The sequence below is a fragment of the Gavia stellata genome, chromosome 22 (genome assembly GCF_030936135.1).
Source record: "Gavia stellata isolate bGavSte3 chromosome 22, bGavSte3.hap2, whole genome shotgun sequence".
Lineage (NCBI taxonomy): Eukaryota > Metazoa > Chordata > Aves > Gaviiformes > Gaviidae > Gavia > Gavia stellata.
The window spans coordinates 4,435,627-4,463,184 of NC_082615.1; the positions used below are offsets into that span (position 1 = coordinate 4,435,627).

The 27,558-nt window shown below is 40.5% G+C and overlaps 1 protein-coding gene across 2 annotated transcripts; it reads left to right on the forward strand.

The window, feature by feature from the left end:
• Positions 1 to 27,292, forward strand: RAB40B (RAB40B, member RAS oncogene family). Of its 2 annotated transcripts, none has more exons than XM_059827965.1 (6): positions 1 to 142; positions 22,231 to 22,291; positions 24,237 to 24,297; positions 25,160 to 25,237; positions 25,723 to 25,945; positions 26,371 to 27,292. In XM_059827965.1, exons 1-6 carry the CDS (start codon positions 1 to 3, stop codon positions 26,640 to 26,642), a joined length of 837 nt encoding a protein of 278 aa, XP_059683948.1. In that variant the 3' UTR covers positions 26,643 to 27,292. The 2 variants fall into 2 exon arrangements, with proteins under 2 accessions (XP_059683948.1, XP_059683949.1); XM_059827966.1 differs by having other exon boundaries at positions 25,780 to 25,945.
• The last annotated feature ends 266 nt before the right edge of the window (positions 27,293 to 27,558 follow it).

Consider the following 27,558-nt stretch of genomic DNA (forward strand, 5'->3'; position numbering starts at 1 on the left):
ATGAGCCACCTGGGAAGCCCGGTGAAAGCCTACGATTTCCTGCTGAAATTCCTGCTGGTGGGGGACAGCGACGTGGGCAAGGGGGAGATCCTGGCCAGCCTGCAGGACGGAGCCAGCGAGTCGCCCTACGGGCACAGCCTGGGTAAGCCGCGCCGCGCCGCCGCCGTTTCCCCCGCTGGGACGCGGTGCCTCGGCCCGCTGCTCCCGCCGCCGCCTGCACAAGCGGCCGTGGCCCTGCGGCCTCTCGGGGTCCGGGGCTGCGGCCGCGCAGGAGGCAAAGGGCAGCTCCCGGGCAGGGGGGGGGGAACGCAGCCCGGCCAACGGCGGAGACAACTGACCGCTGCTGCGGGCTCCTGCTGCTGGATGGAGCTCGCCGGCAGCACCGGAGGGCACCGGGGGTGCGGGCAGAGGCGTGCTGGGTGGTGTCTTGCTGGACGTAGTTTTCAGAAGGCAGCTGGAACCGTTGCCGGGGTTTAAAATCCCGTGCGGGGGGATATACAGGGAAATACAGCACAGGGATCTCATGCGTGAAACTGGTTCTGGATTCAAGAGAATCTTGAATCTTTGATTCAAGAGAATCACTGGTTCAAGAGAAATGTCTGAACACCCGGAATGTATTGATCGAGGTGACAGGACCGGTCTCCCTAAGCGGTTATGTAGGACAAGAGGAAACGGCCTCAAGTTGCACCAGGGGAGGTTCAGGCTGGATATCAGGAAAAATTTCTGTACCAAGAGAGTGGTGAGACACTGGACCAGGCTGCCCAGGGAGGTGGTGGAGTCACCATCGCTGGAGGTGTTCAAGGAACGTGTGGACATGGCACTGCGGGGCATGGTTTAGTGGGCATGGTGGGGTTGGGGTGATGGTTGGACTGGATGATCTGACAGGTCTTTTCCAACCGTAGTGATTCCGTGATTTTTCTGTTGTCATCAGTGAGCAAAGGGAAATACTAATAAATATGTTTTTCTAGTAAAGGATCTTTGTTAAACAGCACAGGTACTTGCTGTGGAACCACTTTCACTGAAAGAGCAGAAAATGAGATATTTTTTCCCTCCCTTTTTTCACTGTCATGTTCTTAATATCAGAATAGTAGCCCTTTAAGACCAAGGTTCATGTTTGTAGTATGTTCTTTCACTTAAGCTTTTTAAAGGGCAAGACTGAAGAGCCTCATCCATGCCAGATATATTCTGTCTGCAGAACAAGGAGTTGTGAACATTGCAGACTGATCTAAAACTAAGCTAACAGCTCAGGGAAAAGGGGGTTTCTATTTTCCTTCCCACCCATTCTCTTCTTTCCACTCCCCCAATCTCGTTTGCCTGGAACACACTCTACTTGCAGTTCTTTTTTTTCCCCTCGTGCACATCTATCATGCGGCATATTAAAGAGCGAATTATCTTGTCAGATTACCCGTTGCTTTAATATACTGCCAGTCCATGACTAGTTAATTCACTGGAAGGCTCTACGTTGACTTAGGATCGGTTGTTGTGTTGAGTTCATAGTACTGATTCACAGCGAAGAACTGGAGGGAGGGAGGGAGGAGAGTTTGCTCGACCATTGCTATGAGTCAGACCGTTCCTTGAAGGCATCAAGGTACATTTTAAGATGTTTGCTTAATAGTTTTGCTGAATTACTCCTTGGGGTGCTGCAGTGCGTTTACTCTCCATGCTCTCCAGGTGGTTGGAGAAAAGGGACAGAAGGCTCAGGGAGAGCCTAGTCTGGCTCTGTTCTGTACGCACAATCTGGTTTATAAATTCTTATGCTGAAGGAGCACTTTAGTCTCCAGTGTATCTTGACATAACTGAGAGAGACTGTTCGACCAGCTCCCGAGCTCATCAGTCTTACTTCAGACTTTAGCATGTAAACCTTGTGATGTTTGTGGTTTTGCTCTTAAAATATTTAAACTGTGTGGCTAACACTACAACTCCGTGAACAGATTTCTTGACAGTCAAGGAATACAAATATTCTTTTTGAATTATTTTGCGAGTACTTAACATGCAGCTTGGAAATTCTTCGTCGCTACTAATAACTTCAAAAGGTATACATACAGGGTTGTAAGTTTTATGCGCTGTTTCATGGGTAGTAGTCTCTTCACCAGGGTATTTATCAGTCTGAACTCTACAAGGTTAGGCGAATACGGTAATTCAGGACCTCACAAACTCTCCTATGCAAAGGTCACTCTTTCACCGAGACCGAAGGAAGTTCTTAGCCCCGAGAAGATGAGCATGTCTGAAGAGAGGGAGATGAGTTGCAAGAGGAGGGCAGATACAACACACAGCACGGTAGTGGAATGTGGAAGAAATATAATCTGATTTTTAATTTTGTGCAACTAGTGTCATAATTAAGAATTTTTGTACATACTGAGCCTCCGTGTTTACACAATCGTAATATACTGTCTATACTCACTTAAGGAAAGATTTTAACTGGAAGTTCACAAAAAATATTTTCTCACTCTTCAATGTATAATGTTCTTGAGTGCATCAAACTTGAAGTACTTTTGAACGCTGCACGTACGCCGCCCGGTCTCTGGTGGTCTGTATCCGATAGCCCTTCTCTGCCGGTATCCCCTCAGCCGTTCCTACATCATCCGAGCGGGGCTGCGTAGGATGCAGCTGTGAGGAATCCGTGCCGGTCAGGGACTATGAAAATAGAGATGCAGGGAGAGGGATAGAGCTAAACATCCTGTTGGTATTATGACTCATTTTCTAATTTAACTTGATTAAAAAAGCTCCATAAACACTGACTTTTCCACCGTTTTCAAGTGCTTAGTTAACTGCTAGGATCTACCGCTTGCGTGCTGCCAGCTGGGTCTCTGAATCGGAAGGAGAAAGTCAGTGGTGTGATAGATTCTGTCAAAATGTGCCACGTGTATGAGCTTTGAAATGACAAAACTTGGTTGGGGAGCTTGATGAAAGGGAATAGCTTTGAGACTACAACGGGAGAGGAGGGAGATGGTTAAAAGAGACAAGAGCAACTGAGAAGAGAGAGGAAGAGTACTGAAGGGCCTTGGAAATGAGAACAAACGAGTTCTTGGGATGAAGCGTGGGAATTTGGGACGTTGTTTAAATTTGTAGGTGCAAGAGAGACAGAATTTGGTGTTTACCGCAACGGGAAAGCGGTTTCTCTCGCTGCTGAAATTCAGTCAATTGAAGATGGGAATGTGAATGTTGAGAAGTTTGGAAAGCAAAAGATGACCTACAAAGGGTGCTCCGGGGGAAGGACAGGAGGCCGTGAATAAGCCCAGCTCTTCCGAGAGCTTCCCAATTCCGTGGATAAAACAGAAAGGTGACCCTAAAGGGCTGGCTTTCGGAAAAGACAGCAGCGCGTTAGAGTTGAGGAAGAAAAGTTAGAATTTAGCGTTGGTATAGGGTTCTTGCTTGTGCTAAACAACGGGAGCTATCGCTAAGACGCGCTGCAATGCTCGAAGAAGTAGAGAGACAGATTGTGTATAACGGAAGTTTAGGGAAGGACAGGGTGTTGAGCAGAGTGTGACCCCGCCTTTGGGAAGGAGGAGAAACTAAATGAACCCCATGGGATATTAAGAGAGGTGGAAGAAAGGCTGAGTGAGGATGGATTCATCAGCAAAGAAGGATCAGGGGCTTTTGGTTGGTTGTTGGCTTCAGCAGCATCAAAGACAGTTAAGTAGACAAGAAGAATGAAGATAAAACCCGGAGTTGACGAGAACAGTGTGTGGGTGGTTTTGGTTGTTTTGGTGGTTGTTTGGGGTTTTTTTAGCCACCAGATTTCTGAAGGTTTTCTGTGCAGCTATGTAACTGTCTCATCTCAACTCTATGGGCTCAAACTTTAATTGTATAAACCACAAATTAATTTTTCGCAGGCATTTTCTTAACTATTCAAAAATAAATCTGCCATCTTTCTCATTCCCAGGAAAATACAGCAGTCGTATGTCATACTATTTTTTGTCAGTACACAAAAATGATATGAAATCTGGGGATGGGAAGGAAAGCCAGCATCGTGTGCTCAGTCAAGTCCCTGCAAGCTGCTGCTGGTCCACAAGCCGTGGTTTGAAAGCATTTGGCATAGTTCCTCTATTAAGAAGGAGTACAATCTCTTGGTCTCCAAATTTTTCTTAAGGACCAAAGGGCTCTGGGTTGGAAAAAAGAAGGGAAGAAGCTTTATTCACATAACAAAGTGAGGATTGCTATGGAAGGTGCGTTGGTGAACGTGATTCATAGAGGTAATTTAGAAAGCAGTAATCCTGGAGATGGGCAGGTAGGCAGGAAGGTTAGTTGTCTGGGTAACCTGCCTTTCAGTTCTCCCACATCTTGTCCAAAACTGGAATTACAAGAGATTGGACACACTTGGTCTTTAACCTGGTAAGAAAAACTGCACGAAAATGATCTTAAAGAGAACTGCAGAACCTTTGCTTTTGTTAATTTCTCATCAGACCAAATTCAGAGGAAATAATTCCTTCTAGACTAGAACATATTACCTTAGATGTGCTGTCACTAGGTAGACAAATATTTTGATGTTTTGCACTAACAGACCTTTATTCAGCTGGATCCTGGTTTTGCTTTCATACTAAAATACGCTTGCAGTGTGGTTGCTTGACGCAGGGACTGAAAGGAATGATTGTTCAAACCTGCGTACTCCTACTCCTTTTCTTGCAGGAACATCAGGTTTAAACTGACAAATTGTGCCTCATCCTTTCTCACCTAGTGACCTTTTTGGCTCGTATCACAGTTGTTTGTTCTTCCCATAAATTCTGTCTGTCCTTAGATTGAGAACTTCACCGGGGTATTGGTTGTCTTACCCGAACGCTTGAAAAGATCCCGGTGTGTAGTAGTTGTGGGCATTAGTAAGCGGTTGTCTCGATCTCTAAGCAGTTAGAACGCAGGCCTGGAGCTTGGATGGCCCAACCTCAACCAGACCTTGATGGGGAGAGCCAGATTACCTTATACATCGGGAGCGTTTCCACCGGGGTAGTTGTCACCTGCTCGCATCCCAGCAGACAAACTTGGAGTTTGTGGCGGCTCTTCCTGATAGCGTAATACACAGATCAAAGCCATTCCTTGGTGTAAAGAGGAGGGGATGGGCCCTAAGTAAAATAAGGAAACAAAAGGAAATATCGTTAACCTGAGAAATTAAACGAGTTAGGTTTGTGAGCTGACTGTGGTTTCTTCCCCTCGCCCCCAACAAGACCAAATGCAGAATTAATGGAGATAAAAGTCTTACCACAAAGATTTGATGTTAAGTTTCTCTGTTCTGTCTTCATAAAACTGTGGTTTTGAAAATGTTACTTGGCTGAAAGGAAGGGGAAATAAAATTCTTTTGTTTTCCTACCAGTATAATAATGAATAGGATGGGTTGCTTATCACTGACTTATTTTGAAGCCATTACAAGTTCCTAAACGCAACATGATCTAAAGATTGCAATAGAGACTAATGGCAACATCATTACGTTTCTGTATTTCTTTGCACGTAGCACCAGCTTTTAGGGACAACCTTCAGTCCATTCTATTAGGATTTCTCCAGCAGAAGAGTTATTTAAAGCTGCTGAGCACCAGTGTCTGAGTAAATAAATGCCTTTTGGTGTTAATTATGCTTGCTTATAAATAGACTAGACTTTATCTCACAGCACAAGGAGAGCAAAAAGTGATCGCTCTTAGCTGTCATGAAGTAACTTCCTAAAAGGTTGAATAGGTGTGAATTTTCTTCTGCCTTGAATTTTGTTAAAATCCAGTTGTACGCCCATTGATCTCAGTTTAAAAGGATTTAAACTGCATTCTTGTACAAGGAAAAGCAGGTGAGGCTTGACTTCATACGCCTAAGTGCCTAGAAGACATCCAGTGTCTTATCTCTAGTGTCTTAGGTGTTCAAGGAATGTGTGGACGTGGCACTGTGGGACATGGTTTAATGGGCATGGTGGGGTTGGGTTGACGGTTGGACTTGATGATCTGACAGGTCTTTTCCAACCTGAATGATTCTGTGGGATTACTGTAGGCTTCCGTGGCACTGGTGGCAAGAAATAGTTGCTTCAAATAGGGCGTCTAACCTATTTTGGGATGAGTCTCTAAAGCAGTAATAGATCCTACTCTAAAGATGTTAGTTATGACTGCCCCTTTAATGTGTTATCTTACAAGAGCTCTGCTTACTGCTGAAAGATGACGTTGATTTTAAATGGTATTATACACTGCATGTGAAGAAGGCTCAGTGAACAGAAATTGCTACCCACTCTGTACTTGCTCTTCCCCTTTCACTGCGTTTAAAAGAGGAAAAACGGAAGTAACTTCCCCCTTTTCCACCACCAACTGCGTTTTGTCTCTTCCAGGTGATAGCACGGTGGAGTAGCAGTTCTTCTTAACAGGCAGTCAATTAGGGGAGGCATATGTTAGCTGAAAATGTGGATCCTGGTTTGACCTGATTCCCCTTATTCTTGCCTTACTATGACAGACACTTACTTATGACACACTTCCATCTGTAAAAAAAAAAAAAAAAAAAAAAAATGCTTATGGTCTAATGCAGGTTGGCTTTGTTCTTTGCTTCCATTCGTGCGCCTTCCCCCGATCCCCAAATCTCAACTTTGGAGTCTCGTGCTGCCTTTGTCATGCTGAGAACTGCCCGTCTCATGAGACCAGTACATTGTGTTTTCTTCCCTGACACATGGCAGCATGCTTGAGTGACACCTTTTTTACCTCTTTGTCCATATTCTTCATAAACAAGGTGGTAAAGGTGAAGGATTCTGGAGCATTTCCTGTGATGGTCAGGTCAGTCGGTCAATGTTGGGGTTTGTATTCGTTAGCTGATCTTGCACATCTGGTGAAACAATGAATATTCACCTTGCTTGATTTAATGGAGTAATAGAAATCGAGGCCTGCTTGGCAGCGTATGGTTTTTCGTGTCTTTCATCAAACCTTTCAGAAAATTAGTTTTGCTTTATTGCACCCTTTCTTCTACTCGCCCAACTGTATTGGAGGGAAAAAAATCAAAACTGTGCGCGCATGCGCGTATTCAAACCAGAGGTTTGTGTACCTTGTTCTCTTCCAATAACTGGCTTTTCTGTTTCTTAGCAAGGTCTATTCAACAACCATACCAAAAGAGCAAAGAAAACACCTCAATTTTGGTCAAGCGTATCATTGCACGGTTTCAGAATGAAGAAGCCTTGAAATCTTAACATCACGGGGAGGTTTTTCAGATTCCTGCCTAAAACCAACCTGCACACACTTGTCTGAATTTGGTATCTGCTATTGCTACAAGTAACACTTCAGATTGTCGTGACAAAAGAGGCTACAGCAGTAGCTTACTTTCCTCTTGCTTTGTCTTTCTCACCTGCGTTCATTCAATAGCACTATGTGCTGCCTGCCTCAGTTTCCCTTGGGCTACTGGGGTCTTCCACCCCCCCCTATTTTTTTCATAGTGGGAAAGTGTCTGTAAAACCAAAAATACCGTGAGGCTCTCAGGCAGGTGTGCAACATGAAAGACGAAGTCCAGGCTATTTTGAAAAGTGGTCAGACTTCAAGGTAATTGAGTCCTTTCAAGTGCTTTGGCCTAACCAAAATTGTGTTTGCCTGTGCCAGTTTTATCCAATATGTTGGTTAAATTACATTTACATACTGCTGTAAATTTGTTTTTGTTCTGGGAGCTAAACGAGAATGGAAAATGGGATTAAGAATAGAAAGTGGCTAACTTTTTCTTTGTATCCCATTTTATTCAGCTCTTCTGGATTTTGTTTCATGTGAGTCTGAAAATACGAAACTAATGCAATATTTACACAAAATACTCGACATGGGCTAGTGTTTGCCGTGCTGGTTTTATTCAAGGAGCATCTCAAATGTAATACACTAAACATGTTTGGTTTGGGTTTGCTGTGCTTTTTTTATCCCCATCTAAATCTGTTGGTATAGTGGAACACATCTGTACAAACAATTGTTTCTTTTATGGCTGGATGTGTTGTAATATGGAAGTAGGAACTGGACAAGCCACGTAGTCAAATACTCCGGTTAGAGCTGCGAGTTCATCAGGTAAGTGAAGGTGCTGCAGATCAAACACTGATTTACCAACATATGCTGTGTATTTAATGTCCAGTCTTTCAGAAAGGGGGGCTGAAATCAGCTGCCAGTACTGACTGTAGTTCAGTACCTACTCAGGGCAAAGTCCTCACACATACTGCTGTTCACAACAGCTGTTGATGTGTCTAAATTGTCACCCCCATCTGTGGAAAGTTAGAAAACTAATTACTACGAGGTTAGGATGGTGTTTCTGCCCAGGAGTGGAGAGGGTTTAAAGGTCCAGAAGCTAAGCTTGCTCACACCTCTACAGTAGGTTGTGGCATTAGAGAGAGTATCCTCTTTCTGCTGGGTGGGATAAGCAGAAACGAGACAGTATCATCAATAACGAGCTGTGCCGAGGGACAAAGTGTTGAAGAACAGCTGCCTTAAGGCTTTAATGTAGTACGTACCTGCGTTTGGTATAATTACATTCTTGCTTGATGTGTTAATTAGACTGTTGCTCTGACTGCATATTGGTAAAAGGAATATATGTGCTGTGTTTGGCTGAGACTTACTGGATCCGATCGGTGATTCTTCACAGGAGGCGTGGGGTTTATATCCTAAAGGTATAAATCTCTAAGGACGTGGAACATATTCTGGTTCATCTAACGTTCAGACTGGCTGAACCAAATCTCCGAACTGTGCTCAAGGCAAGGTGAGAATCCTCTCTAGGACAGAAAAGTAATTCTTCTCCAGCTGGGGGAAGGACAGGTAGGACCTAGCAGGGAAAACACCCTTACATGGGTGCAAAAACATTTCTGTCAGGTCAGTACTATTTTTACTGTTTTGTAGGCATATAAACAGTGAAGACTAAGTATTTTGGAATCATGTTTGTTGTCGGAAGGACGAAAGCTCTTTATTGTTCATGAGATGTAGTCTTGTGCTAAGCCAAAAGCCAATATAACGGCTTTGCTATTTGCCTCTGTCGCGTGGGGTTTGCCATGGAAGGGTGCTGACACGAAAGCACGGTGCGAAATCAGCAAGCGGTCTCGGAAGACGGAGGTGATTGAGCAATAGCTGGTGAGCACGAGGAGGCTAGAAGAGCCAAGGCTGTTACTCCAGAGTGATCTTGGCCGTTAAAGTTATTTGTGCAACATTGGATTTCAAAGTAGAAACTGGTAGTTTAATATGCAGAGGTGGAGGAACTATGATGAGAATTTCTGGAATGGAGATTTCTGTGCGTGTTGAAAAGTAACTGGTTTCAAAGTTAAGAACATAAGTGTTGTCTTGAGCTCATTTAGCCTAGCAGTCTGTTAAACGTGGTAAGAGAGATTCTGTTTAGCAGGAACATGCAAACCTAGCTGCTTTCCGAGGTCTGCTTCTCTCACGCGCCTGCCAACCTTCCCAATCCAGTATTGGGAGATTTCGAGTTTCCCCCAATAAATTATTTTTGGGGCTCAGCTTCGTGTTCATATAACATAAACTCCCAGTGCCATAAATGCCTGCTTTAACTGTGTTTGTTAAAATAGTGCATATTCTTTAAGAGTACTTCAGGACACACAACTGGGGAAATGTTTTGCAAAATGCTTTCATTCTTGGATCAGAAGGAGATCACCTATTTTTAATATACGGCTAGTTAAGCCATATATTTTAATAGATGGCTAGTTAAAGTCCCATGTGTGTGCAGATGGAAACGTAGAGGAGACTGAACACGTGACAGTGTTTAAAAGCGAGCCGCCGTCCAAGGGTGACACATTTGCTCTAGCTGAATTGCAGCTGATCTTTCCCACTTTCAAATGCAAGCCAATCACTTGTATTTAATAACCATAATTTGTTTACTGTGTGGTGTGTCCCAGGCTTATGATTCCGAATTTACCTCTTTATTTCCCCCCAGGTTTTATATTATATTTATATATTATATTTATATATTATATTTATATATTATATTTATATATTATATTTATATATTATATTTATATATTATATTTATATATTATATTTATATATTATATTTATCTTGAGCACATCTTGGCAGTTAGTAACTCACTGTTACGCTCCTGCCATTGCTCTCATTTTTCCTCTGGGCTACGACTTGAGGTGAGGAGCCCTCCCCTGACCTTACCAACATACCTTGTCTTGTAATCCCACATCAGCAAAGCTGAAATAGCTAAGAATGCTTATGTACTCTGAAAGAATATCTTGAAGGAGCAGTCATAAGTGTATTTGAGAGTTGTATGTTTCATTTGACCATTTTTATAGAGAATGAGCCATTATAGATATTTGGATGAAACAGAAACTATTTTAAAGAACAGAGTTTAATTAAAAGAAAGAAAAAGGGGGGTAGGGGTATTTTAGTCCGTAGGTTTGGAATCAAAATAACTCATCCCTTCAAAATTCTAGGAACAACGATGTGTTAATGTATGTTCTGTACCCTTACGCTTTGTTTGCAAGCTGACTTTACGCAGTGCCTTAAAATGGGATATTTAAGTGCATGAAATATGAAACTGCCAGCTGGAAAACCCAGAAGAGACCCAGCAGGTCTGGCAGCCTTTTTAATACTCTCTCAAGACTAGACTGAGGAAAAGAGGCTCATGTAGCTGATGCATTCCATGGAATGATTGAGTCAGTATACGGAGAGTCTTGTGGTGCAATATTTTTAACACGGGTATCGGGATACGTACACTTCTTTTCTAATTCTTTTAGCAATCCCTGTACACAGTGCGTGATCTCAGTCCCTCGGGACTCTGTTCTTCTAATATTTCTGTATGTTTTCTTCGGTAAATCTGCTAAATGAAGTCTGTGTAAAGCACAGCCTTGACTTTTCAAACCTCTTCTGAAGTAGTAGCTTGTGGTTTAACTTGAACACATACTTTATCAAATAAAAGCGTGATAAATGGAAATTTAAACAAGTTCATAACCTCTAAACATTTAAATTGATTTTTCTCTTTCAGTTCAGACAGGAAACACGGTTCCTTTTAGAATGATATTAGTCTTGGAGCAAGAAGATTCTATAGTCCAAGAATACATGTGGTGTAATAATTTTTCCATATAAATTCTAGGTTCTGCCTCCAAACAGGAGTTCAGTCTGGTACTGTTTGAGAACGACAGTTTTATAAGCAGAGTAGACTTATCCGTCTACTCTGTATTTGTCTTCAACATCTGCAAAACAGGCTAGCTCAATGCAGAAGACTACATGAAAAGTAATTCCATAGTTTTTAAGTGAAGAAAAGTCTGCCGTTCTAACAACTGACCTGAAGTTTGGCCGCAGACTGATGAGTCACCTCTCTGGAGGAGAGAGACCTTCGGGGGGGTGACCTGAGAGCAGCCTCCCCGGACCCATGAGGAGGTCATCAGGAGGACGGAGTGAGGCTCTGCATGTGGTGGGAGGGTAAGAGACAACTGGTGTGAGTTGAAAGAAGGGAGGTTCAGGATGCGTGAGAGGAGAAACGTTCTTACCGTGAAGACAGTCAAGCTGTGGAACAGGTTGCTCAGAGAGGTTATGCAGTCTCCAGACCTCCTATCTGATCCTGTTTTGAGCAGGAGGTGGATCTAGACAACCTTCTGAGCTGGCTCCAGCCTGAAATTTCCTTTCACAGAATCACTCAGGTTGGAAAAGACCTGTAAGATCATCAAGTCCAACCATCACCCCAACCCCACCATGCCCATTAAACCATGTCCCGCAGTGCCACGTCCACACATTTCTTGAACACCTCCAGGGATGGTGACTCCACCACCTCCCTGGGCAGCCTCTTCCAATGTTTCACCACTCTCTCAGTGAAGAAATTTTTCCTAATATCCAGCCTGAACCTCCCCTGGCGCAACTTGAGGCCATTTCCTCTTGTCCTCTTCAATCCTATTCACCTGCAATCAGTTTATTTTCATTTCTTGGAAAGCTGAAACCAACTAAAGGATGAATGGAACAAGAACTTTGTACCAGTAATGTATAGTCTGTCTTTCTCCTTTAAATCCTAACAAAGATTGTTTGCTAGCCTTCTGTGTTAATTTTTTGTCCTGGCAAAGCAGTACAGTTATAAATTTGGCAACTCTTCCGCTGGAATAGCTGGGGAGGAGGAGGGGGAGAAGTGGAAGCGTAATCCAAGCCAGACATAATTTCCTTCCTTTTTCTAATTAAAGTATATGTCCTGAAGATATCTCATGACTTGGGAATTCCTTGAGTTAATGGTAACGTTATCTGTAAAGCCCGTTTTCCTGCAGCATGTGTTTCACTTGTAATTCCAAATTTAAGAGGTGCGGTTGGTCTTCTGTTGCTTGGTTTGGAGGTCAGTTTGAAAGCTCTTCCTTTTCAAGTGTCTGTGCTTTGGGAATGATAGCTCTCTGTTTTCTGGATGATCGCTTTTGAGTAATTTTTCAATAACGATATGAATTTTGCTCTCTGGTGTCTTTAAAGCAAAATTATTGCACTTACACCTACTTGTTGTGAATTCCCACTTTCATCTTCAATTCATCCTAGTGATAGAATTCATGACTTGTTCAGCTCAAAGAATTATTTTTCAAGTAATCTTTTATCCTCTTCTAACAAGCAGTGGTTCGTGGGGGGCAAAAAAATGACCCGCTTGTCTTCTTTTTACCACACTTGGCGACAAATACTGCTGTGACTTCTGAGAGTATTGATGGCATCCTGGAGTAGCCTTTTTGGATTGTTCTTTGTAAACCTTGATTATATCTTGCCATTTATCATAAGTATTACTTACTATTTCGTAATACACGAAGATGCTTATGAAACAATTCTGATTTTTCTAATTGTTAGGATATATTGATATGCTTAACTGAAAGTGGTGGTTTAATTCTTTACAATCATTTATTTGAGACTTGATTTAAAGCCTAGGGAAGTTTTGGAGAGATTCACAACTGTTCTCAGTGAGCTCTTAGGCATATAGCTCAGAATAACGGTGGCTGGATATTCTTGTGATTCTTCTCATGCCAAGTATTTTTGAACTGGTTTACTGTTAATGAAGTGTCAAGACATAAAAGGTCATTGTTCTCTCTTGGAAAATATTGTAAAATGTGAAATATCACATCTGGTTTTAATATTTTATGGTAGTTTTGAAGCTATTCTCCCTTCCAGATTCTGGCCATAATTCAAACCTAGTGTTTAAGATATAAGTAAGGGCACGTTCCGCATGGCTGCGTCCCATTTTTCTTGGTTTGTAGAATTTTAAAAGATACGTAACCTGCCCTCTGATCTTTTTCTTTTGCACCAGGACGATTTGAGCCCCACTGTTAAGCTGCATGCTAAAGAATTATTATACCACGAAGATATCCACAAGCACTGAAAATATTGGACAATCAACTTTCATCTAAAACTTTCGGCACTTGTTTTGGGTCAGTTGTCTTAGCCTGGCCAAGCTTCCCTTCACTGTACATGCCATGGGTATGCAGAGCACCACATCGTAGCTGTTGTTTGGCGTGCATGTGTATCTTAAAGAAGATGAAACAAAGAATCATATTTAAAACTTTATTTAATTGCAAGGAGTGTAGAGGTGGGGTTGTGAACGAAAGGCTGCTCTTGAGTGCTGATGCTCTTTGAAAATAACATAACTGAGATTTTTAGGAAGATAGGATGCTTGTTAGCAAAACGCTGGATGTATGCAAAGGGATTCATCTCGCAATCCAGCTCTTACTTGCAGGAACTGATGAACAGCGGCAGTGAGAAGAGGGTATTGTAGAAGAATTTATTTTTTTCCCTATACTTATAATAGAGGTTAATTTCTAAATCAAATTCACTGGTGCTAGGTTATGGTCATCTTTACTTCGATAGTAAATGGACTAAAAGTGGTGGGCGATTCTTTTTATCAAATGCAAATCTTGAGTAGAAAAGAGCTCTTTTAAAATACTGTTGCTGTTTTATAACAATGACTATAAACTGGGAACTTCTTGATGTTACGTGTTTTTACGTTGAGTTCTCTTGCAAAGAATTTGGAGAGACAAGCAGGGAAATCGTAAAACTAGTGTTTGTTGTCTTCTGCCAAGAGTCTGTTCCTTTCCCAGTGCAGGGAACTGAGTGATCCACGTTCACTCTTAAATCATAATCTGATGTTATTGGCTTTAAATAACTATAAAAAAACCTCTGGCTTATAATTGCGGCCAGTCAATAACAATCCTATCTCACTCCATCTCCCGAGCTGTCGGTAGTTTTGGGGATCTTGTCTTTTACCGTGATGTTTTTAGCCGGTAGCCCGAGCTGCGGTGTGGTGCGTGAGCAGTTGGATCTGGGTGCAGGAGAAGGTAGATCTGCACGGCGGCAGAGGTGTTCTGTGATCGCTGCTCCCCCCGGGCTCCGCGTTTCACTTCGTTCTTTCACATCTGGGGAAAAAAGGGTCGAGAAGAAAACACCTCATTTACAAGATTGCTGGGAATGATGTATTAATCTCTTCCCAATTTATTTTAAATTTATTAATAAAGTGTGCTGAAATAAAGGAAGAGGGGTTTTTTGGTGAGTAACGCTAATAATAGCATTCCCTTTTCCTGCAGTGCTACTATTTATAAACAATAACATGTTTATATATAGCAGCTTTCATCTGAGGATGTTAGCTGCCACTTGTAGTAAACAGTGGAGTTGACAAGCTTACCGTCTGCCTCCGATACCCTTTTCTTTTGGAGTGGAAGAAAGGAAATGATGAACTGAAGTGCGTAGTCGCCGCTTCTTCCTGACCCAGGGGATGGGAACAGTTCTCTTTCTTCTTGTGAAACAAATTTCGAAGGCCTTAGATAGTAAAGAGGCTATTTCGTTGTTGACAAGTGAATGTTAAGACAGAGGAGAATGAAATACCATCTCAGGATCTTTATTTCCTTTCCTCTGAATGTGAATGGAAATGGATCGTACACTGGTTTGGGTTAGAAGTTGATTATTAGCTGATGTCAGATAGTTTTCTTCTTTCTTCTTTCCAAACAGTCGTCTGCCTTGAATGTTTAGTTTTTATTTAGCTCTCTTAGCAGAAATACTGCAAGCTAAGGCACGATTAGAAAAAACATGTACTTAACAAGATGTTTCCATGTTCTTTTGGGGAGGATGTGAATTTAATACACAAAGTACTGGCTTGTTTACTTACTGATGCTGAGAGTAAAAGGATGAACAGAAACTTCTTCAGTTACTGCTTCTGTAAATTAGCAGTCTGACAAATTAATTTTTGGGGGCTTATATAGGTTTTGGAGTTTTGATTGTTAATTCTCTTTTCAGATTAGTATTGGAGGTCTGCCGTAAAGTTGTGTCAAACTTCTCCTCCCGTACCGTTTGCGTTGCTTCTAAGGACAACAGTCTGGACTCGAGCCAGAGGAGTGCTCGGAGATCTTCAGATTTTAACCTGGTGCCCTAAAAATTTCCAACTATGAAAAGCTTCTGTGTAGTTGTTAAAGAGCAACATCTTTTTTTTAAGGTAGATTTCTTGTAAACTAAATTCCTTTAAACATTTAAAGGAAGACAGGTGTACTGAAGGATAGATTGTGATACTGGTGTGTGCCTCTGCCTGTAAATATAAATATAAAATAAATAAATATAAAGCTGAGCTCGCTGATACAAATAGCTTCTTTTTAAAAACGGGAAAATTGTCACATCATTGAAATGAGTGAATTATCTGTGAGACTTTGTAATTGTGGCTTATGGCTTGATTAATGAGGTGAGGAATACGGTCTAGATCTAAAATTTTTATTTCTCTATTTCAATCTGAATAGGCAATCTGTGCTTTTCAAACAGATGACTTTTATTGCAGTAATTAAGTGTGATGGAAAAGACTGGAATTTGGTAAGTGATGATTATTCTGAAATAGCAAGCAGAAGGCAAATATGACTGTCACGTAACCCGACCTTTGTGCTTACATATCAAAAGATATAGTCCAGTTTTATTGCAAAGAGCTTATATCTTTGCAGCATGATGTTGAAAACGTAGGGCTTCGTTTTTAAAGCTTAGTTGCGTTTTGAATCAAAAGCATGCTGTTGGGTCCATTTGCTTGGAACTATAAATGGATGGAGTTGGAAGTTGTGTCACTTGTCAAATATACTTGAAACAGTTGCAAATGCATTCCAGAGAGAAACATTGGACTTCAATTTTAATGTATATATGAAAAGCTAGATAGCTGAGGAAGCTTAAAATGGGAAGGGATGGGACCATTGAATTCTTGTCATGCCTATGAGAAAATGGTTTTAAGCACTCTCTGAAACGTAAAACTGTGTTTTCCAAGTGCAGTTGACAGTCTTTGAACCTGAAGGATGTTTTCAGTGGACTTTGTTAAATACAGGCCCAGAATCCCACTGAATTACTGTATTTTTTTTTTTAATTTTATTTGTAGATGCTTAATTATTGGCATAGACACAGACAGTGGGAAGGAGACATGAGTATGTGTCTGAGGTAACTACTATTGAATGGTTAATTTGGACAAACTGATGGAGTGAATGATTGCCGGAGAAGATGTTTGACATGGAAATCAATGGTCAGGCCATGGAGGTAAGGACCATGAAATCATGGTCAGGCCATGGAGGTAGGGAGCTGGAGTGTATTATTATTACTATTATTATTATTATTATTTTTATTTTATTTTATTTTGAAATAGTTAGATTCTGTTTTAATTAAATCTGAAAGCTGCTAATCTGACATGAATTATCTACAAGGAACAACATGCCTTAAACTTCAAAGAAAGGGCACATCAAGAGGAATAAGTAAAAACAGTTAAACCAGTTCTTGCGGTGTTTATGAGCTAAAGTGTAACAGTGCACCAGGTTCCGAGATGAAGAGTCATCATGTATTCTGTACTTTCTCAGGTATAAAAAGTGTCGGTTTTGGAAGCATTTCTAGGACAAATGTGCTGCTGAATAAAATCTTCCAGTGCTGAATTGGTAAAGCACAGCTCTGAACAATCTAGTCTTAAAGTTCTTGTGGTTTTTCCTCTGTTTTTCTTTCTTCCCTTTCCTATAACTTATCTAAGTTGAAACACTTAGATCCAAAGCAAATGCAGAAGAAGCTCCAACCCATTAAAATATTAGGCTAACATCCAATTTCTATGAAAAATTTTGAGGGACAAATCTGGATTTTACTCTATGTCATATTCCAAAGATATGACCAACGGGCTGTCTGTAGTCGTTTGCCTTCAAATTTCGTTCAAGTGAGGCAGTGTGTTTTTTTCACTGCTGCAAAGCTAAATGACTGGCTGTTAGTCACACTGTAAATCACTGAATCTCAACTCTCAAGAGAAAAAAATTTGGTGTAAATAATGCTGCCTTTGGTGGAACACAAAATGAGCAACTTAAATGACTGAAGGGTTCTGCCCTAAAGAGACCCATCGCAAAACCCAGAAGCTTTGACACACTACTATAAGCTTCAAGAGAAAGAGAAATTCACAGGAAGCCTTAAAATAATCAGTGTTGACATGAATGCAGCGTGGTCAGTGAAGCCGAAGCGATAGTGTGGTAGTGGCTGCAAAGCATCGATGCAGAGGCTGGTTTTCTATTCACTGCAGTTGTTACCAAACAGCCAAGTGCTTTTTTGGGAATTTTACTACATTCCTGGGTTCAATAGTATTTCTTTCCGGTTTCTATCTGTTAATTTTGTGTTTGAGCAGAACAAGATCTATTACAAATCAATTACGTTTAAGCAATCCAAACCTTTCAGCAAGGCTAGTGGCTTGTTGCAGGTTCTTTAATTTCAATTTGTGGCTTTAGGTAAATAATTTTTATTAAAAAAAATCCACATGAAAGTATTAAGCACTGGGAGGATTTTCTGGTTCACTTCAAAGTTGATTTTTTTTGATTTAGCAGCCTTTTTCTTCCCTTTCTTGTATTAGTTGCATATCCAAACAAAGCTATTCTGTCTTACTAAATGAGTGAATAATGTTCTGGAAGGACATTTGATTTCTATAACAGCACAATCCACATCTGTTGGTCTCATTGTTACGGTTTCATGCTGTTCCTGATGATTCATGGCAAAAGGCTTTTTGTTTTGATTCTTAATCAGTGGCAAATGCTAATTGCAGAGATGTTCAGGTTGTAGTATCAACTGCTTTTATCTGTATAGCAGCTGAAGAGTAAGGTAGTTTCCGAATCCATCTCTTCTTCAAAAACCTTTTGAGAAACCTGTCAGATGCTTTCGTAAGCAGCAGTCTGTAATAGGATAATTTTCAGACTTGTCTTGTGCATGTCATACAAAAAAAGATGTAATATTTCACATTATGTGCGTGGCTAAACCTGAGCGACTTGCAGTAGTTTATGGTCTGTGGTGCAAAGCACAGCGCCAGGTTTATTCAGCTGTGTATCCTCTAGCTATGCAGTACTGATTTTCTATGCTTGGTATGTCTTTTAACAGAATGATGGATGTCCCTTCACTGGATGGGATGTGTCAGTGTTTGCTAAACATGGGCTGTGCCTCTTCATTAACTTTAGATAAACTAGTGGAGGTATTTCACCCCGCGGGAAATACCAGCGGTAGCACAGGATGCTGGAATGAGATCTGTAGTGTTATGCAGGGTTTGTTCTGCATGGTTTATGTTTTCAAGAATTTCTGAAATGATGAAACTTGTTCTTTCAGTGCACAAACAATATCAATGTCCTAGTCTGTTCAGTGTCCCGAGACTTTGTCTATAGGTTTGATTATTATTTTTTTTTTAATTACTGTTTATTTTAACTTGTGGTTTGTAGATTTGACTATTTCCTAATACTGCTGGAGAACTGGAACACTTTAGCCAATAAATGAAAATAAGTCTTCCAAAAGCGGTGGTAGTATGTTGGGGGGTTTGTGTGTCTGTGTGTGTCTTTCCAAATGTACAGATAAGAGCCTGAATTAAAGGCAGAAGATGCTTCAATTCACACTTCGGCAGGGAGCCAAAAGCTTGGAATGCCCGTTGCTGTCCCTGGCCTTTCAGCTCGGTGCTTATCTGGGAGCTGTGAAGTTGGCACGGCACTGAACCAGTCTCTGATTTGAGTTGGAATGATCAGAAGAATTTAGCTCCCTCTCTTCACTGCCTGACTAGAAGGAGCTGTGTCAAGAGATTTTTTCCTAATCTACTCCTACTTGCCAGTAGGATGTATTCATCGGCTTGTAAAAGTGGGAGTAGTGAACCTGTATGTTGACGTGACTCAAGTGAACTATCCTGCAGGCAACAGAAATGAAGTGGCCTCTTTGAAATCCGTTTCCTAATAACGTGTGACTTACCATCACAGTGCCTCTATCTTCCTGATCTTCTTTTTTACCTGGTCTTCATATCACAGCAAGACTGCTTCTTAAGCTTGCTTTCTATCATCTCACCGGTCATTGCTAGCTCCTTCCTTACCAGGATCTCGGTGACGGGCAATTCCTCTCAGCTTCTCGTTCTTGAGAAATGCCCTTGCTCTCAGAACTGCAAATACCCCCCCATTTCTGTAGGGCTATGGCAAGGTGACTTACCACTCCTCTGTTTTTCTTGCCTTTCAAATTGGGCAGATGTTTAGCAGTTGCTACTGCTGCTAGAAATGACATAAACCGTGTAACAAGTCAAATCAATTCATAGATAAATATATTTTTAATTAATAGTACTGCAGTGCAATTATCCCTTAAAATTTGTTGGTTTAAAATCTCTTTACCTTATAAAGTTTAAAGGTGGTTTAACTCTACTAATGTCAGAAAATACAATACAGAAGTAAAAACAATTTGCTAATATTGCTGTGGAAGGTTTTGACAACTGGCTGTCTAATCTATGAATGTAAATTTTGGCATGCAAGAAGCCAGAAAATTAGAGAAGTGAAGTGATTTGTAGTAGAGATAAAGAACTTGTTTCACTGTACACTTTAGTATCTATGTTACAATAGGTATCCTACAAAAAGGAATCGATGCGATTGTGCTGTGTAATAAAAGCATTCGGAGTCCCCCAGCGTCTGTTCTGGAGGAGAAATTGGTGACAGTTGTGTATAAATGAGTTGCCTTGAGACTAAAACCTGGAGACAGCCGCATTGGGTAATGGTGCACTGGGCAAGAAATTACCCTGCTTTTTAAGTGGGAGAACGTTTCCTGGGGCAGCGCATCCATACCTCATTTCAGAGAGTAGGGTCTTCTGATTATAACTTAGTGAATTCAAGTTTCTGGTTGTTTTCATAAAATGGGCTCAAATTTTGTTTGCCTCAGATAGCATCTTACATGTGACAAATGCCATTTGAGCGGTTTAGTGCGGTGCAAATTTTGGAAGCAGCACAAATGAAGCATCTCTTTTCTTTGCCGGTGGCTACAGGGGGAGCTGACTCAGCTGACAACTGTAACCTGGTCGTAACTTCTGTTTGGTAATTTAACATCTGTTCTTTATTCCAGACCTGGTCTTACAAACTCCTTTCCTTGTGGAGAAGGAGATGGGCAAGGCTTCCTTTTCCGTGTCTGCTTCTTCATGCCAGAGGGTTTTAAACCCATTTTTTGTTTACAAAAATGGAGGTAACTGACTGTCGGTGACTGCTTTAGGGCTCTCTTCATTGCAACTGGTAGCAGCACTTAGCAATACTCTACCGGAGGAGCAACAGGAAGTCCATTTTGTTAACTTGGTGACAAAACATGTTTTCGGGCAAAGGGAGCGAATCTCCCGCGTGGTAGGTGTCTCCCCAGGGTTCTGCTTGCAGCTGAGACAGATTTTCTGGCGTTGTTTATGTGCCGTGCTATGCTATACTTTTTCTTTGAGAGCATGATGTAAGCAGTTCTCTTATTAAACTTTCAAACTTCTCTTTCCCCCTTTACAGCGAAAAATAAAATCTTATTGGTAAGCATTTGTTATGTTTATCAATAGAAACGCTAATATATAGATTAACTTTTTTGTTCTGGATGTTGATGCCACCCATAATAACGAATCTTACACTTAGAGGATCACCTTCAGCGCTGTCATCCCTCTTCCTCTGACAAAGATGTGCTGAAATCTTAAGCAGTAATTAGGGCACTCTTCTGCGTGCGTTTGTTTTTCCATGTCGATGTGGTTTTGTCACGCCCTTCTTTTACTTATGCTCTGAAAATAAAGCATGTCTCTCTTTTTCAAGGTACAAGACTCATTACATTGCAGTACATTTTTCAGAGCTAGTTTCCATGCCTTTTAAGCTTCATTTGGAGGACTCTATGAATAAATAGTCAAGAAGTTTACTATGACACAGCAAAGAAAACATGAGAAAAATGCATTTTCCGGTGAAACTCTGTTGCTTGGCTGCACGGTGTGAATACTGAATGCACACTTTGTAAATAACATTTAATAAAATAGAAGCCTTTCTTTCTTTTAATGTTTACAATTATGCAATTTGTGGATGCAGTACTGAAGCACAGTGTTTAAAGCCATTGACCCTAGCACAGTGGTGGATATTTTCAGGGGTCAACTGCAGCCACACAACTGCTTCTGATTATTTTTACTTAATCTAATTGAAACTAACACACTCATTTTGCCCAAGAAAACAGTAATGCTAGACCTGAGCTTATTTTTACATAGTTTAATTGCTTCTTGGGGCATGTCAGGTTAGCAGTGAAAAGGTAATATTATATAGCACTGACGGTTGTTTGCAAAGACTGCAAAATGTACGATAAAGATGTGAGCGAAGTTAGATGTGTGGGTGTGTATACCTGTGTAAGTACGCATACATACTTACAATACACACTCCCCTTAAACACTGCAGAACTTCTTCAGCTCATCTCCAAGAGATACCGTAGCTCAACCGCGAGGCCTGGGCACGTTACGGGAAGGGATCCGTGGGACCTGCCTGCGTTCTGCTGGACGCTGACTGCGTAGGTCTTGTGGGCAGAGGCGGCTGTTGTCGATGGGAATGGGAAAGGCTGGAAGACAAAAGGAGAGCCGCTTCTTGCACCATCTGCTGCTTTTATATAAGAGGGGGACACGTGTATCTGATAGAAGAGCTGTCTGTGAGTCAGAGGTGATAAGGAAGGAAGAAATAACAGCGGCAGTAAAGCTAGGGAACGCAGGAAGAGAACAGCAACGTATGTATGAAAGAAAAGGCAAAAAACTAGTACTGCCTTCTTTTGTTGAAAAGAGAAAACTCTTTAAGCATATATATTGCTTAAATATATTAAATATATTTTCACGATAATGAATAAAACAGATAGTTTATCAGCCTGAAGGGAGCCTGAGACACCTGCTCTGAATGGGCCAAGCTTAAGTAATATGAAAACTCTTTGTAACCTTATACGAACAAGTTGTTCTTACCCCTATGCGCCTCTTAGAGTACTAATGACAAATACCGTTTTTTAAGGTCGGCTTCTTTGAAATCCGTAACTGCCTGTGTGTATATTGTACACCTGCAAGCTGCTCTAAGGTTTGCCTGACTGTCTTCCCTGCAGGTATAGATTATAAGACTACAACGATTCTTCTGGATGGCCGACGAATCAAGCTGCAGCTCTGGTAAGCGTGTGCTTCGCCTTTCCTCATCATTTATATTTCACAGACACAGAAATGCAGCTCCTCAGGCCACGAGTTCTCCCTTATGCTCCAGAAATATTTAGTCAACTGAGGAAGAGTGAGCCAGGCAGTTAGCCCTTTGAGGAGGTCGGGCTTTCTCTTTACCTCCGTTTTGCACCTCTTTCATGTAAAATGGGGGACCCTACAGTTTCTTTGCCTGAGAGATGTATAATAAAAGCAGAAGAAAGGCACAAAAGATTACAAGTGCCTTCAAGATAGATTCAAAGTGCCTTCAAAGATTATAAAATACACTGGTGATGAGAACCATGAAAGTACTTTAGAAAGCATACGGTGATTGTATAGCAACATCCCTTTGCTCAATTTATTAGTAGTAATGGTCAACTGAGTAACTGTAACGTTAAAAAAAAAAGCAGCGTTATTGCTCTATAATTTAATTGATATGCATTCTGATGTGATTTGATCTTTATTAAAAACATGTTGAGAAGAAAGGAAATTATTTTACAGCAAATGTTTTTCCTGTAGGGTCAAATATTTGGTCTCTCAGGGTGCTTCTGTGCTAAGGTGGTTGGAAGGTGGCAGTCTTGGTTCGTTTAGAAATACTCAGCAAGTGATGCAACTTGAAAAACGCAGCAACTTTACTGCCTCTTAAATACATTGTTTCCCTCTTTCCCTAAACTCATGGCAGGAAAGCCGGAGAAGTAAGGTCAGTGCAGGGCAGGAAGGAGATGGAGTGTGATTTTTTTCAAGGAACCATAACCTAGATAAATCAGAGAGACGGGTTCTAGGAACAAGCAGTGTTCAGATAGAGTAGAGAATTGGAGGTGAAAATGAATTTTTATTACGATTATATCCTTTTCCTCCTAGCAAGAGACAATGCTGAGCCATTTCCATCTTTAAAATTAATTTTGGTGTTTATTTTTGTTTGAAACCTTTTTAATTACTGGAGTTAGATGCCTTCATGTCAAAGCTAAGTAATTTTTAATTTAGACTTCATTGGTTGTTTTTGCCTTTATGCTTTTCAAAATAATGTTTCAAATGTTAAGTGCAATGATGGATAATGGTCCTCTGCCATATGGTATCCTGATTACTTGATATTTTGTTCACCTACTTTCTTTTTCTTCTTCTGCCTTCCACTTTATATAGCTTAGCAAAAATAACCACGTAAAGCTTATCTGAGAAGCAGCCAGGAAGGAGATGTTTTAATTCTTTCTGTGAAGGGCAAGGGTGTTCTTTGGACTCCATAAACTACCAGATTGGAAATGTTTCTGCAGTTGACCACACAGGGAAATATGTGCCTTGCATTTGAAGATCTGTAATCTACCTCAAAAAGTCTTAATGGAATTTTGCTTTTTACCACCTTCTTCACTATAAATTTGATTTTTGCTTCCAAACACTTTATGCAGTGGGGTTTTCTTTTATTTTTCTTCTTCTTTTTTTTGGTGCATGCTTTTCTAAAAGTCTGTGCTGTCTGTGACTCTGTAGGGATACCTTCATCATAATGAACTATTGCTGCTGTAATCAAGAACTCACTGTTTTTCCATTAGTTTCCTTGGTGATAGCTATTGTTTCCTCCCGCTTTTCTTTTGCTGTGAAAACAATCTTTCTTCAAGCTGAACTAAATGCAAAGTCTAGTGGTGTACGTACACTTGAGTTATAGCCTTTGTTTTCCAAGGGCAATCACAAGAGTAAAGTTTGAAGTTCTTGTCCTCTTACCTGGAGAAATCTGAGCAATGTAGAGGAAAGGGCAGAATGCCACTGGGGGAAACGGCTGAGAGCGAGAAAAGCTCTTACGCGTTAGTGACTGCTACTGCAGGACTCCTGGAAGAAGGGCTGATACTGATCAGTACAGAAGAGTTCATCTAGCTGAACTCTTAACATAGGAGGCCACCTACTTCTTTTAAAAATATATATAATTTATTTTGTTTAGGGATACATCAGGGCAAGGGAGATTCTGCACCATATTTCGGTCTTATTCAAGAGGTGCTCAGGTAAGCAAAGTACAACTTCCTCGGTGGCAAGTGATTGTTGTTGGATGAATGAAAGCAGAGTTAGCAAACCATCGTGGTGGCTTCTGTAGCTCGCTTGGAGATTGCATGCAGATTCAGTAATAGTCTGAAGAGAACGTGAAACATGAGAAATAACAAGGGGCAGGATTTTCTTTTGGGGAGGGGAAATCCATGAGATTGAAGTTGAATCAGGGTAAAATACAGTGATACGTATTCTTATGCCTTCTTGTTGGTTACCTCAATAACTTAAGCATGTTATCTTACTTTGACCGTGCGAAAGCTATGCTAATACTGCTTTTTAAAACTGTGTGCCAAGTAAGAGAAATTGGTAACATAAAACTGTCAAGAGTAATGTGAAAAATACAAACATAGTCTAAAATGTGATGAAATGTAATGACTTGTAAAGAAATGACTTGAAAAAGAAAGACACACTAAAAGTCACTATAGCTTCTGACTTTTAAGTATTGCTAATTCATGACACGTATTGGTTCTGATGCGTTGCATCCGTTACGTTTCAGAATTGCAAAGAGCATTGAATCGTCAAGCTACCAAATGTGACCAAAAATATTTATTAGCTATGACTTGTGATGTGTGTCTGATCAACCAAACTTGTCCACTATAAAAAGAAATATTTACCAATACATTAAACACTAAAACTAAGTCGGGGTTTCTGTAATCGACACAGAGGGAAGGGGCTTGGTTTCACAGGTTGCTGAGGTTCTGCTCCATTGAGAAGCTGCTCAGCATCTTACAAGATTATTCCAGAATTGGAGAATTTACAGATAGTATTCTCTGTGTTATGTCTCTGTTAAACTTAGAATTTATTATTTTTTTTTTAATACAGGGAGTAATACTAGTGTATGATATTACAAATCGTTGGTCATTTGATGGAATCGATCGATGGATAAAAGAAATAGATGAGGTAAGGTACAATCTTGGAGTGTCACTAGTCTGTAACAGATGACTAAGACTGACTGCTTATGATATTTTCTACTGTTTTTACTGGCATTTGCAGGCAGCGCTTACTACAAAGTTATCCAAGATGCCAAGTTTACAATTTTCTTTCTATGTTTATCATTCTAGAAAGTTGGAAACATATCAGCTAAAGTGTCTGATTTCTATAAAGGTGTTGATGGAAAGCATATGGAGGGCAAAGATTTCAAATTGTAGTCCCACTCTTGCTATAGATCTGCCACATCATCTGTGCAAGCCTGTCTTCTCTGAAGCGGCGATGTTTTTAGATCAGAGAATCATAGAATAATTTAAGCTGGAAGGGACCTCTAGAAATCATCTGGTCCAGCCTGCCACTTAGTCTTTACATCTTGAAAAAGCTTTTGTTTGTTTTAATTGAGGGAAGGGGAAAATCGAAGCCAAACTATTAATTTTTTATTGCTTCTCTTTGCTCAGCATGCTCCTGGTGTACCAAAAATCCTGGTTGGAAATCGCCTTCACTTAGCCTTCAAGCGCCAAGTGTCTACTGAACAAGCACAAGCCTATGCTGAGAGGCTGGGCATGACTTTTTTTGAAGTCAGTCCACTTTGTAATTTCAATATTACAGAGTCCTTTACTGAGCTAGCAAGAATAGTATTGATGAGACACGGAATGGACAGGCTCTGGAGGCCAAACAAGGGTAAGCAATGTACACTGAAAATGTGTAAATGTAGTCCTAGCTAAGGTTTATCGTTCATCAATATAAAATAATTTTCAGAAACTTTAACACTGATGCAAAAACATCAAAAAAGAAGAATCGGGAATCCTGTACAATTTGCTTTCTAAACAGAAAATGTATGTCTGCAGGCATAACCTGTTCTGCTTTTGTAGGGAATAACATATCTTTCCTAGAACTTACATGCTCAGTCATCTAAGTATTAAGACATAAATAGGAAACTGAAGCAGCAGATATTTTGGATAATGTACACGTGGGAAAGGGTGTGGGAGGAGAAATGAGAATTCATCCTGGAAGTACAGGGTGCATGCAGAGTGCTGGGTGTGCTACTGCCATGCGGCTGACAAAAGCACGCTATTATAATGCAAGTTTTGTGTCTTGTTTTTAAGTACTGAGTCTGCAAGACCTTTGTTGCCGTGCCATAGTTTCCTGTACCCCTGTGCATCTTGTTGACAAGCTCCCTCTCCCTGTTGCCTTAAGAAGCCATCTCAAATCTTTCTCCATGGCAAATGGCCTTAATGCCAGGATGATGCATGGACGCTCGTACTCCCTCACATCCAGCAACATCAGTAAAAGGAACAGCTTAAAGAAAGCTAAAATTATCCGTCCACCACAGAGCCCACCAAAAAACTGCACAAGAAACAGCTGTAAAATTTCTTAAGCTCTCGGTGGGAAAAGGAACCTGGATGGAATCCCCTCATGTGAAGTGTTGAACGCGAGGACTCCTTGTTTAATGATTGAGCACACTCTATGTAACGTATCCCACTACACAGACAAAAATAAGAAAAATAGATCTTATTTTAGAGCTTGCTCACTACAGTAATGCTGCTTTGGAATGAATGACATGTTCAGTGCAACTGAAAGGATGTGACATTTTGCTGTTGGATTTTCATACTGCATTTTGGTTTCTGATGTGCATGATGCCGTTGTTTTTACTAGTAAATGTGTTTTCATATGGGGATAATTATCATTATATTCAGTTCTTAATTCCATGGAATCTAGAAAGTGACTTACTGTGTAATTGTATAAAATCCTGCCTTTTTGCAAACTAGTCAAAAATATAAAAATGAGTCATCGGTTTGCATATTCAGGCAGAGGTTTTTAAATGCAATGTATTGTATACATTGTTAAATTCTACAAATGGTGTGACGAATTCTAGTAACACTGCAATTGTGCATTTGGATTTTTTGTAAGGCTTCCTTGATAACTTTGAAGCACTAACTTAACTAAGCTAAAAATGTATATATAATTATTACGCACATACACAACAAGGTTTTGTCCCATTAGTGTATGTAATAGATTTGATAAAGTTTTTGGTATGTTATTTAATACTTTGGGGAATTAATTTGTGGTTTAAATACTTATTTTTCTGTAAAAAAAAAAAAAAAATTACATTTTATACCACTCTACAAGAAAGTTCTAGGAGGAAAATGCCAAAGACACTGTGGTAAAAGGAACATGACTTGAAGAGTTGCTTTATAAGGGAAGAACACTATTTAAAAAATAAATAAATGTTTCTGGAAAAGAAATCCTATTATTCTTTCTTTAACTGGGGAAGGTTGTCTTTATCTTCCTCT

What these genes read in the sequence shown, in the direction of transcription:
- RAB40B (XM_059827965.1), top strand. Translation starts at nt 1, where the DNA reads ATGAGCCACCTGGGAAGCCCGGTGAAAGCCTACGATTTCCTGCTGAAA. An exon ending in GCCCTACGGGCACAGCCTGG is followed by an intron (nt 143 to 22,230) that starts GTAAGCCGCGCC and finishes TCTTCCCTGCAG; the next exon opens with GTATAGATTATAAGACTACA. An exon ending in CTTATTCAAGAGGTGCTCAG is followed by an intron (nt 24,298 to 25,159) that starts GTAAGCAAAGTA and finishes TTTTTAATACAG; the next exon opens with GGAGTAATACTAGTGTATGA.